Source organism: Xiphophorus couchianus, chromosome 15 (genome assembly GCF_001444195.1).
Source record: "Xiphophorus couchianus chromosome 15, X_couchianus-1.0, whole genome shotgun sequence".
NCBI lineage: Eukaryota > Metazoa > Chordata > Actinopteri > Cyprinodontiformes > Poeciliidae > Xiphophorus > Xiphophorus couchianus.
Genome location: NC_040242.1, coordinates 19,834,132 through 19,847,657, shown reverse-complemented (window position 1 = coordinate 19,847,657; position 13,526 = coordinate 19,834,132). Strand labels below are relative to the sequence as shown.

The following is a 13,526-nucleotide window of genomic DNA, read 5'->3' as shown; positions in this document are numbered from 1 at the left end:
ATTTCACCTGTTTTCCTTAGCAGTAAGGCCAAAAGTTTTTTGTGCTGTTCTAAAAAGATTTCTCTGACGAGATGCATGGTGGGGCCGTCTGCCACTTTCTCTATTATTTTCCAAAGGAGTTCTCCAAGAAATTTCTTCTTCCTATAATCTGGGGTGGTTTGCCCAGGATGAACTCTGTTAGAACAAGTCTTTCTTACTTTGTTCCAAAAGGAGACCTTGGGTCTCACATAAACGTCGCTTTCGTTGCTCATCTTTATTCCGTCAGCTAAAGTGTCCAAATGAATTTTATGTTGACTGACCGGAGACTCAACTGATCAGTTGGTGATGTCATGGACTATGACATCACAGAGGCATCCTTAGAAGGGCCCACTGACATCATTTGAAATCAGGCTGATGACATCATTGTCAGCAGCATGGCAACTGTTGCTGGGGTACTAATAGCTCACAGTGAGCATGCGCTATGAAAATAAATTATCTGTGGGCACTAAATACATTATTCCCGCAAGTCTGAACTGGAAGTGACCTGCGCAGCTTCGCCAGAACAGGTTGGGCCAGGGAACCATTGGTCCCTCCACTTTACCCCCATACACATTTTTATTAGTGTGAATGCTGTAGGCATTCATTCACACTATTGAGTTCCACTTTCCTGGTTGCTCCGTAAATTTCGCCACGCTTCTTCTCCTGCATACTTTGTGCTATTTTCACCATTCAACTTTTATACTACTCAGCTTGCTCTCCTAATGCCGGCTGTATCTCTTGACTCCTCCCTTCGTCATTTCCTTAGTGTAAAGCCCAGCACAAGACACGATCTTAGAGCTGTCAGCCGATTGTCGGCCCATTTTCAAAACCTGACAGATCACACATTAGCCGACAGAAATCCTAGATATAACGGTTTGATCGGTTCGTTCCTGCCGTGTGGTGTCCAACAATGGGCACAAAATAATGGCTACAAGTCCAGTGAACTAATTTTAAAACCCGGCATTAATCAATGCTTTACTACAATCTACCTGCAATGCATGTTGCTAGTGTCAGCGTAAAGTCCTGACTGAATGAAAATCATTAGAACCTATTTACGTCATGTTAATGAAGAACAGCTGAAAAGTTACCGGTTTCGCTCCAACTCCTCCTCTTGTCATTTCTATATTCTTTGCATGTTGAATAAACATTAATGTTGTTTCCACATATCATCTCCAATGTCCGCTGGACTTCGGGTTGCGCCGTGTCAGCTGTTTGGGATTCCTCTCCGTAATTTCCCCTCAGAAAACACAGAGGAGAATCCGGGCTTTCTGATTGGCTGCCTGTCACATTCAACAGGCTGCGTTAAGATCCCAGTCAGAGAAAATCCCTGATTTAGATCGGAGCGGCAACGATGATCTACCATAACACACCACACAATCTTAGAAAGACCAACGTTCTAAGATTGTTGTAAGGGGAAAAATAGGAGCAAAAAATCATGTAGTGTGAACTATTGCATCAGGTAGTCGATGTGCCCATCTTCTCTATTTAAATCTAATTATTACTGAAGGGCAACATAATATACACACTTCATAATCTGCCCTCTTTTGGTTGAATGCAGTATTTATTTACACTTTGGCTTTATGTTTAGTTTTTATTCCAGTACATTTTTTGTTAATGGAGACTGAGAATCCATTTTATTTTTGTTTTTGGTTGTTTTGTTTATTTTGTTTACGAGTTCCAGTGTTTAGTGTTCTTTTGAAAATAAAGTGTATCTAACTTTGGCAAGAAATCGCATGCATCATTACATCATTTTCAGTGTAAAAAGGTCTTCAAACAATATTATCCTTTATCGCAATATTTTTTGAGACAATTAATCGTTCAGCAAAATTTGCTATCGTGACAGGCCTATGGACACTTCATAATCTGTTTCATTTTGGGTTTAGGTCATTTCCAATTTACTTATTGTTTTTCTGGTTATTTAAGATATCTTCCACTTCCAGTCTGAAGTATGCTTCTCAAAGTTAAAGCTTATTGATTTTTGAGAGAGCAAACTTGCATTAGTATGCCATTATCGTTGTACTACTAGAAAATGGTCTCAAAATAACAATATTATCATTTATCGTAATCTCTTTTCTGGGACAATTTATTGTCCAACAAATGACAGGCCGATTCTTGCGGTTCATTGCTGCAGCAAGTCTTTACCACCATGCAGACAGATAACTGGCACCATCCATTAAGTGTTGGTCTTATCACGCAGAAGGAGGTCTGAAGGAGCGTCTCAGCAGAGATGGAGATGTTCCAAAACTCTAACCGTATTTTGCAAATTTATGATAATTAGGGGTTGGGTAATGATCTAATGAAGGCCATAAAGTGGCAGGATGAGCACCAGGCAGATTGGAGCTGAGGCAGCTGCGTGCAGCCGGCAGCAGAAGGAGGAATTAAGGAAGATAAACTGAAACATACTAGAGTTTTTCTGCAACTTCACAGTGGGGACACGCTGCTTCAAAAGGTTGCTATTAAATCCGTTTGAACGGGTTCCATACACAGAGGGAGATATGTTGGACAAATGACTAGCTTTAAACAAAACTGGGAAATGAGAACGTGCCGTATTCTAAAAGTATTCACACCCCTGAAGTTCTGTTTTTGTCACTTTGCAACCATAAAGTATTAATTGTGAAGTGGAAGGAAAACGCTTTTGGACCTTTTTTTTTTATACATACAGAAACCAGAAACATTTGGAGTTAAAGGATGAAGGATGGAGCCAAATACAAGTAGTCAATGGCAGAGCTAGTATAAAATATGGCTGCAGCTCAGCGATTATTTTAGTCAAAAAAAAAACAAATTTGGCATATTCGATGGACTTTTCAGTTAATCACATAAGCTTATTTTATGCAATATGCCACTATCATTATATTACTAGAAAATAGTCTCAAAACTGCAAAATTATTGTTTTTCATAATAATTACTGGGACGATTTATCCTCCAGTAACACTTGTTAAAGTTACAGGCCTCCTTTCAAGTATGGCAAGACTTGAAAGGAGGCTTTTTGTTCAGTCTGAATATTAAATGCAAATCATATTTTAAGTTGATTATAATCTAAACGAAACCATTTGACAAAATGTGCTCAGGTGGTGTGAATACTTTGGCAACAAAGTGAACAAAACACAGAAACTCTGCTTCGAACCAGTTCAAATAAAGTACAAAAACAAACAAATGAGGACCGGCAGCTGCTCAAAGGCAGAAGCAGAAACTGAACGCTATGATGCAGGAAGGCCTAATTTACACCATGTGACATTCAGCCATTCTGCCTCGTAACGCACTTCATTTGTTTAAAACGTATTTTTAGCGCTCTCGAGAAATCTCTGCTTGTAGCTTTGATGAATCGCTCTCCCAAAACCCTCGTACAGTAGCGCGGACTGTTAGCTCTTGGTCTTGCTCAACATTCGAATAATGCCTAACCTCAAACCTCTCTCTGTGTGTGTGTGTGTCTCTGTGTGTTTTTCTTGGGGCCTTCCCTTCTTCATTTTTTTGCTTTCCAGGGGGGAAAAAAATGGGGAAACAGAACAGCAAGCTGACCCCTGAAGTGATGGAGGACCTGGTGAAGAACACGGAGTTCAACGAGCACGAGCTGAAGCAGTGGTACAAGGGATTCCTGAAGGACTGCCCCACCGGCCGGCTAAACCTGGATGAGTTCCAGCAGCTCTACGTCAAGGTGCGGCTCCGCTCGATCCATCACGCCTCGCTTTGTCCACGTCCGTTATGCGCTTGCCGCAGAAGTGCCAAATTTGTGTTGCATTTTAAACCCACAGGCGTGAAAGCAAGAAAGATTGATTGAAAAAAAAGATTTGACAGGAGTCTTGGTCTAGACAAGCAGTTCTTCAAGGAATGTCAAATTGGTTTGAGTGTCAGAGATACGAGAGTTGTGGCGATGATAAGACACAGTAGATGAATTGCCTGTTGAATCGAAAGCCTTGTAGTTGCAGGATGGCGTTTATAGCATAGAAGACTGCCAGCAGCTGGAGTGGGACGGCTGAGATGGCTTGTATGAAGATGAGGAGCAAAAAGGACAAAAGAGACTGAGTGGTGGAGCTGGGAACTTTGACCACAACTTGTCTAAACTCGCTGTGTTTCCATTACAGATGTGAGCAAAACTTTGTCAATATTCTGCTAACATTTTAAAAATATCATCTTGAAATCGCGGTATTTCCACTAAGTAAGAAACGGAATTAAAATCACACGTGGATAGGTTTGTTCACGCTATCGGTCACTGAAAAACATGCTGCGCCATCATCCTCCTACCACTTCCTGTCGTCTTCTTCGTCTTTTCTGCCAGTAGTAACATCCGGTTGTTGATCACATGACTCGCGCGATACGAAAAAGGTGTTGCTGTTTTTGTGAAGTCTACAAATTTTGATATGGTTGGAAGCGCAACCATGTCGAAGCGCAAAAATGTTTTATTGAAAAACTTTTTTTTATTGCGGTGTTTCCAATTCTGAAATTGTGCAATTTTATGGTTGATAGAAACGCAGCTACTGACTCAATACTTTAGATCATATAGTTATGCAAATTTGAATTACAAAAATAATTTTGCTTAATGGAGACACGCTAGCTTCGAAAAAAAAAATTTTTTGAGTAAAAGTTTTTTAGCTAGGATGAGGCGGTTTTTCAATCGTATCAATTTTAGTGTATTTTGCAAAACTGGAACAGAAATGCTTTTTTCCACATCTTACGAGTCACGTGATCAACAGCCATCTGATGCTGGTGGAAACGATGAAGAAGACGATGACAGGAAGCAGTTGGAGGACGACGGCGCAGCATGTTTTTGACATATCGCGTGAACAAACTTATTTATGTGTGATTTTAATTGCGTTTCGTATTTAATGGAAACACAGCAATTGCGAAGTTGGGTTTGTTTGGCTTTAGCCGAGTATTGACAACGGAATATGTAACGGAAGAAACACAGCCTGTGTCGAAGAATGGCTTTGACAGATTAAATGTAAACATTGGTTTGCAAATATGGCAAATATTATTGTTTATCGCAATAATTACTGGGACAATTTATAAGAATTTGTATTGTGACAGGCTTTGTGACCAGCAGGAAGACTGCAATCGGTGCTCCTCTACTCGTATGGAATAAATTAGAAAATGGCCGCCAATTGTATATAGTGATTTAGATGGCTACTGAAGTTAATTTTTTTAATAGATTACTAGGAGTTGCAGGAGATATTTTTTTTGAACTATTTGCTCTCACATTAAAGCTTTAAACACTTTCATAACGTGTTTTTGCACAGCTGGTTCATGCATGCCTGCTTTTAAGCTGCCCCCCCCCCTCTACCTCCCCCCCTCTCTCTCTCTGTGCTTCCACTCGCCCCCTCCTGTATCTGGGCAGAAATCCAACAGAGTCAGAAATCAGAGGCACTCCAACGATCATGCTCCCATGCTAATATGCATCCCACCGTATCTTATTCTATGGTTTATTCATCTACACACACAAAAGGAGGAGAATCCTGTTCACTAAGATGACATAGGATTTAGACTAATATTAGGATAAGCATCCATGTGCGAAGCTATAGATTTACGCTGTAGGTGTTTACACATCTGGGACTAAGGCTGCTGCCAGATCTAAATAATGCGGTCATTATTCTTTCCTCCTGGCTAAAAGGATTATGACACCTGGGATCTTGTGTACCTTAATTTACTCTTTCACAGACTAAAAGTACATTTGCATGCCAGGCATGTCTTTGAAAACCTTTATGCTATTGAAGGTAGCCTAGAGTTGACTTTGATCCACCCTTTGATTCTTAAAAAAAAAAAAACAACAAAAAAACACTTAGAAAAGTGTAATAGGTTCGACAAAAAAGATCGATATTCTTATTTTTGTGATGCAAGAATCAATATCCCTGCAACAGAAATTGATTTGATTGAGAATATAGGGCTCTTAGATTTCCCGGGCCAGGCTTTGTAACCTTGTGGCTTCCTAAAGGGTTGCTAAACAAGACAACTTAAACGTGTAGTCTGAAAAGAACTTTAAACCTGCAACTACTTTTTATAAAAAAGTATGTTTTTTACATATTTTTATAAAACTGTCACCATGTTGTGACAGAATGTTATGAGACAGATCATTTCTGGATTGAGCTCCTCCGCCTCCTCACTGAGCTACTATTGCCATCTGAAGAAATGCGTCGCTCCTGACCAAAAACAACCAATCAGAAGCAGGAGGAGGGTCTTAGCGCTGTCAATCAAGTGTGTGTACTCAGTGATGGCGGAGAAGCAACTCAGGAAAACCGTTCAAGGACAATGTTGTTTACAAGGACTTCAAAATTCATTGTATTTGTTGTTTATTTATTTTGGATATATAACGCGTCTTCCAGTTCCAGTGTTAAATGTTTATCAGAATTTAAAGCTTATTAATCTTTAAGAACATGGTCTTGCTTTATTATGCCAATATCATTATATAACTTGAAAATGGTAACAAAACCACAATATTATCATTTATAGCAATAACTTGCTGGACAAGTTATTGTCCAGCAAAAATTTGTTATTGGAGCAGGTCTAGACATTATATATATCAGTAAATATTTGTGGCCTGTTAGTTCAGTAAGGAAAACATCCAGAAACAGCTGTTTTTTTTTATTTATTTATTTGTATTTATTTTATTTTTTTCTTGTGCTTTATGTTTGAACTTCCTGAGAGTCCTCAAGGAAGAAAGCACTCACAGTAGTGTAAGAATGAGCATTAATCTTTTATCAGTGGGGCTGGGAAATGCATCGTTGCCAGAGGGGGGGTCTACCATTGCATAACACACACTTATGCATCCAGGTCACCTCTGCTAAATGGCAACTTTTTAGTAGAATGTTTCAATCTGAGACAGTATTTACTTTAGAAGCATGATGAATAGCACTTTTAGCAAACTGCAAATCCTTTAAAATTCCATTCAAATAGGAACAGTGGAAGAAAGATCACAAAAGAAGCAACACAGTTCAAATCTGTGAGAGGACTGGGGGGGTTACCACCTATTTTTTTATTGCAGTTCATTTTGATGTTTCTAGGCAACAATATATCAGTGATAGGGCTTTTTAAAATGTAAATAGCCAATAAATGGAAGAAGAAGAAGAAGAAAAAAAGTTTGCCTGCGACCTCACATCAGTGGGACAGATTGTTCCTGTGAAGAGTGACTGTGTGAGTGTGGAGTTGGGAATGCGAGAGGTGGGAGTGGGGGGGGGGTCATATGTTTAGTGGGAGGGCGATGGAGGCGGAATCGCATCGGCAGAAAGTGAGAAGCAGAAAAAGGGGCAGAGGTGAGAAAAACTAAGCAAGTGAAGGAAAGTGTGGTTAAATTATTTATTAGTCATTAGAGCCACTGGAGTCAGAGAGCAGAGTGATGGCAAATGAAGAAATGAGTGCAAAGACACTTCCTGGATGAATATTTACAGCCCATCCACCGGTGACCAGAAGCTTACCACTCAGTGTTAGGTTGCAGATAGAAAAATAAAATAAAGGAGGAGTACATTTCTGCCAAAAGAATTCAGAAATTTTGAGATTAAATTTTTGACTTTTTGGGAATTTTCTGAGTTTGAAAAGATGAAAAATGTATTTTCTAGAAAACATCTGGGATTGCTCTTAAAATTTGTGAGATTTTTTTTTTCTTGCACATTTTTTTGCGTTTAAATATTGAACTTTCCAAGTTTTTTTCTAGAAAACTTCTGAAATTAATCTTCACTTTTTTTTTTCTTTTGCAAATTTTCACCTTTTCAAACTGTGAAATTTCCAAGTTTTTTCTAGAACGTTTCTGGGATTTCTGTCAAAATTTCTGATTGCTTTCTAGCAAATTTTCTACTTCTCAAAGTAGAGCATTTTCTGAGATTAAGCTCAAAATATCAGGGGTTTTTCATCTTCTCAAACTCTAAAATTCCCCCCAGTTCTTTCTAGACAGTTTCTGGGATTAATATCAAAATTTCAGATTTTTTTTCTAGTTAATTTTTGACTTTTCAAATTAAGAAATTTCCCAATGTTTTTCCAGAAAGTTTCTGAGGTTTTTTATTCTTTTTTCTAACAAATTTCCAAATTTTCAAGCTCAGAAATGTCCCAAGTTTTCCCCAGGTAGGGTGATAGGAAGTGCTGCTTCCAGCCGGCGGTCTACCTGCAGTAAATGTAACTGTTTTGGGGATAAAAATAAAGCGGTAAAAGCAGGTGCAGCATGTCAGCTGGAAGTAATGGCCCTCTGTCTGAGAGCTTCCTTTGATGCGGTGCAACAAAACGTCACGTTTAGGCTTCTGTAGCTCCATGTGTTCCGTCATATTCAGCACTTTAAAACAAAAATGCCATTTATTTTATGTGTGCTGAGAATCCGTACCGATAATGTTCACAAATTACAGAAAGAACTCAAGCAGAGGACCAAAACAAAAAGAAAAACATGAGCACTTCAGAAAACCAGCAGTTAAAACACCCATCAGTTTGGTCAATTAAATGGAAATAGCACATTTAAATGCAAATTTCATGGTTCAGAAGTCAGTACTCAGCTTTAATTTTCCACTTAGAACATTTCAGTATTTCAGTATGCCCGGCATAATCACCTAAAAGGTTGGCCATTAGAAAAATAATGATAGGAAAAGTGCATTCCTCATTTAAACAGATAGTGGTGGAAACTAGAATGGAGGCAGAGGTGATGGATGAAGGGAAGCTTTAGCTCTAAACCGCCATTCATCAAAGCGTCTTGGATCAATGGCCTGTGGAGGGCAAGCCCACTATGAAGGAGTTTGTCCTCGTTAGGCTTTATGGGATTTTGATGATTCTGTTTTGCCACACGCTCGAAATGTGACATGAGTTTTCTATACCTTACCTTGAAGAATTTCAAAATATCCTGTTTTAGTTCATCTTATCTTAGAAGCCGCCTTGTATATTGTGCAGTGGTGGGACTCAGTGAACAATTTTCATGGAGTCAGTTTCAGAGTCTGTAACGGATGAATTCCATGGAGCGACAAAACAAACATTTTCAATTCCAAAACCCTTTTTGCTGCTATGGTTTTGAATGTGATGGGACACATTGCTGCTGCCATAAACAGAAACAGTTGACCAATAACAGGGATCGGAAATATTCAGGAAAAAAAAGCATCTTGGGAAAATGACATACCTAGTCACAGTGCTATTTGACATGCTAGTGGGTGGCTTTTGCAAAGCAGGAGCACTATTTATTTTCCTTTGTACTGATTGGCTCTACCTCCCAAGAGTAGAAATAAGGAAGGCTGTAAACATTAGCTTGTATTTTTAGTGGTAAGACAGGTTCCACTGTGCATATTGATGCATACTAGGGTATATTTTCTGTATGGACTATTAAAAAAGGCAATTATGAGAGTTTTTAGAACAGATCTCAAAAGTTACGTAACACAGTTGTTTGTGAATAGCTAAAAAACTCTGGGGTCGCGCTAAACTCCAATACCAGTCAATTAAACCAACTTAATATGGATTCTAATCAGAACAGCAAATCTTAACTCTAGCAGAAATTGGATAATAATAGTGACTCTGGCCAACAGAAAGATGGTTTTCATGTTGTTACCTCAGCAGTCAGTTTTGGGGCTGTTCGACACTTATAGTTTAGTACTCGTTGGCGAAATGTCTAAGTTGTTTTTACTTCTGTTAGATAATAAAGTTGCCAGTTTCACTGACATTATTAACTGAATCTAACCTCCAAAATCTAAAGGTTAAAGTTTGCTCAAAACATTAGATGCCACGATGTTTGTTGGTAGTTTTTCTAAGAGCAAGTTCTCTGCTCACAATTCCTGACCACACAGTCTCCAAATCATTGAAATGACCTGTTGCTCTTTCGGTTTCCCCTGTGGATTCCCACTTTTAGCGGTGTGGCTGGGCTCAAGCGGAGGCACAAAAATGGAAGTGAGCCTTCCGAGTTAATTCACACACACCGTGTGAAACTTCGCCCTCAAACGCAAGCCTGCCTCTGAGCATTGACGCCTGAGAAGCTGTAGGTGATTGGATTGAGGCATATCAAGTAGAAATGTTATCCACATTGTGATTGTTGGGTTTTAAGGGTTTTACTAGAGAACGGAATGACTTTTGTTCCCCTGCGCTGCTAAAAAGGCGACAGCTGTAACCCTAAGCCCAAAGTAAACACATGCGCTGGCCTGAATAAAGATGTATGGATGGTTTCCGCTCCCATGCAAATCGCCTGCCGCGGCTTTTCATTGTTTATGGGTGCGGTGTGAGCGCCCATCTCTCCGCGCGCCTGCCTCCCGAGTGTGAGACTCCCCGCGGCCCGCGGACAGACTGACAGACAGATCACAGGAAGGTAAATGGAGCGACAGAGAGACACTGACATCATCTGGCCAACAGCCACGTTTCTGCGAGGAAACATATGGGCCCTAATCACAGGAGACAAAGGGACAGACAGAAAAGTCAGAGATGCGCCGTCACACTGACATGGAACATTAATTATGAAAGAGGACTCGTTTGGAAACTCTTTGTGCATCATTAGGACAGATTTGGCAGAAGGTGTAGCGGGCCCCTGGGGGATCCGTTCAGTTTTACGGGAAGTAGAACTTTTTAAGCATCCTCTTATTTGCTAACTGTGTCGCTAAACACACAGATTAGAGCTAAATAACATCCATCCTGCAGGATTGATGTGAAAATTTAAAGGCACTGATGCACTTGGTGTCACTAATGGAATATGCAATGAAAAGAGACGAGGCGTGCATTGTGGGAAATTGGATTTATCAGCCTCAGACGCCATCAGGTGATCTGGAGTTTATATCATTTTTAAGGTGTTTTGCGCAAACTTCAGACTTGGTTAAAGCAGACATACACAAAGGGTTGATGAGTTCAACTGAAGCAATACTTGGAAATTACTTCCGTTATTGCTATTTGCTTTCGAAGATTGCAGTTAGCACACACAACACAAACCTGCAGATTCCTTAATATTGTGGTGTATTTTTGTCTTTAATTTTGTAAAATTATAACTGTTTATTACACCATTATTACCATTATCATATTAGCATTATGAACACAAATCTAAAAGAAAAAGTACAAGAGAAGGTAGTTTTTCTCAGTTTTCTTCTTCAGTTTTCTAAATTCTTCCTTTTTAGACTTTGAGCTAATCAAGAAAGAGTTCATTTTCAAACAGAGGAAACTTGTAATGTCTAGCGAGATAGTTCGCAAGATAGACAGACAGATAAGTAGCCCTATCTAGCAAGATTCATAGAAAGCTAGCAATATAGATAGCTAGCTAAAAAGCTAACAAACATAGCTAGCTAGCTAGCTAGCAAGATAGATAGATAGATAGATAGATAGATAGATAGATAGATAGATAGATAGATAGATAGATAGATAGATGTGATTAACGCTTAATATTTTCACTGGATTTTATTTTTTAATATCAGAGTAAATGGGCTTTAGGGTTTGTGCATACCTGAGATTTCAGATTTTTGTTACAAAATGTAAAAACCATGTGTAATTTTACTTCTAAACCATTTGTGTTGGCCTATGCGATACAATCCCATTAAAATACCCTGCAGTTTGTAGTTGTGGGATGGTAAAATGTAAAAAAGTTGACTGGATATTGTAAGTCTAGAAACCATGTTGAGCTGTTATGAATGCGACAACGTTTAAAAAGGAGCCTCTGAAAGCCTCGATTACAAACATTCTTCCTCTGATTTACCCCTCTGGCTGTCATCAGCCTCTCTGTGTCACTTTCTTACATTTTCCGTCTATCATTTCCACACTTTGCCTCGTCTCTTTTTCCTCTTCTGCCCAAGTAAGCTCTTGGCCGGCATGCTCTAAAAATAGCTTTTGTCATCTCTGAAGCTGATGCCATTCTCCATCGTTGCCACAACTCAGGCACCGACACCCACACGCGCGCACACACAAACAGCGCTGAAGGCTGAAGAATTGCTCCTGAAAGGCAAGAAACTGAATATTTTCTATTGACTTCAGAGGAAAGAAAATATTTGTGAGGTGCACAAGCGTACTAATTTAGCAACTAACCTGCCTCTGTTGCTGTTTGAACACGTAGAAAACTAACGGAGACAAATTGAATACATTCTGGACTTAATAGGAATTTACTATGTTTACAGAGTACACAGGGAGGAGAATTTGACTCCGAATCAGAAGTCTGTCATTTTCCCATCATGAATATTCTCTGGTCTCTCAGACTGGATAATGGGTGTTAATTACTGAGCACCGCTGAGTTAGAGGTTGTAGATGAAATGGCCTCAAAATGGGCTGTAACAGTGAACAGGGACACTCAAATGCAACCAGAGACAGACAGAAAGAGAGAGTTACAACAAAAAGAAAGGATTGCAACTTTGAGACAAAGAGGAAGCCAAAAGGCCAGATGGTTGGATTTATCAAAATTAATAGCTTTGAACCCTGTTGCTCTGCGGCCTCTTGAAAGTGCCTCCCTGTGGGCTGCAACGGCGTGATTCGATTATTCAGCAGGTTTCAGGGAGGCTCACTTCTGTCGTATGATTGCGTTCAGATGGACGAACTTTTTAGGTTTCATTCTCAGGGGAAAGAGCAATGTCCATCATTCGATTGTCCATCATGACTAAGCAGAGAGTAGAGCTTCCAGTTGCACGAAACGGGCTTGGGATCCCGGGTTGCCGTTGGTGGTGGCAAGAATGATTGACAAGCGGTTAGCATACATTCTGGTCATCCATCCTCCACCCCATGAGAGCGGGACCTCTCAGCTTGCGTTAGTGGAGACAGTAAGAATAAATCTTGTTAGAATATCTGAGACACAAAATGTCTCAGATATTCAACCCCTCACAATCCTGCGTTGCATCGCAATCTAATGCTTCCGTCTTCTTCTTTAGTCGTTTGTTTCTCAGCTCAGTATAAAGACGAGCTTTCCATGGGCTGCTCCGTTGGAATGATCCGTGATAATTGCATGTAATACCTCCCACACTTTTCCTAAGCCTTGAGCACCATTTAAGTTTGACAGTGTGGGTGATTAATCTGTTCAGATCTCACTTTTTCCTCCTCCTCCATTGCGGACCACTTTGTCCGTTCGCGTCACAACAGAGGGAGCTGCGACCAATTCCCTTTCTCTAATGGGGGATTTCTGGAGGGTCGACATCCTTATGCATGCTTTCCAAATGCAATTCCCTGCTTTAATTCAAAGAAATGTTGTTGTGTACTGTCCTTAACATGCTATTATCTGCATCAGCTTCCGCTGATCAACATACTGATTGATTTTGCAGATTAGACGAACGCTGTAGGATTAGACGATGTCTCCGTTCTGTGGCCTCCCACGGATTGGACAGCTGCTGCCGCTGACTTTGCTATGAATGAACCAACACTAGCTCCACAACCTCTTTTTACGCTTTACAGCCAAGGTAGATCAGGGGCAAAAGTTTCAATTTCCGATTCTGTTGAGCGACATTTCACACAATCATGACGCGTGATGTAACAATTACAGAGCGAAAAGGATGAGAACGTAGCTATAGTAGCTCTTAATAGGAAATGGTGATACAAAATCCACAATAACAGATTTTGCTGGATGATAAATTGTCCCAGAAAGTTAACGAAAATTTTGCTGTTTTGAGACTTTTCAAGTAATG

At 39.9% G+C, this 13,526-nt stretch overlaps 1 protein-coding gene across 1 annotated transcript in view; it reads left to right on the top strand.

Moving 5' to 3' along the window:
- The window catches only part of vsnl1a (visinin-like 1a), a 40,803-nt gene that overhangs the window by 13,438 nt on the left and 13,839 nt on the right, over positions 1-13,526 (top strand). The window contains exon 2 of the mRNA XM_028041080.1: positions 3,498-3,670. Within this exon, the coding sequence (XP_027896881.1) occupies positions 3,509-3,670 (162 nt within the window). The 5' untranslated portion in view covers positions 3,498-3,508. The remainder of the gene's footprint in view (positions 1-3,497; positions 3,671-13,526) is intronic.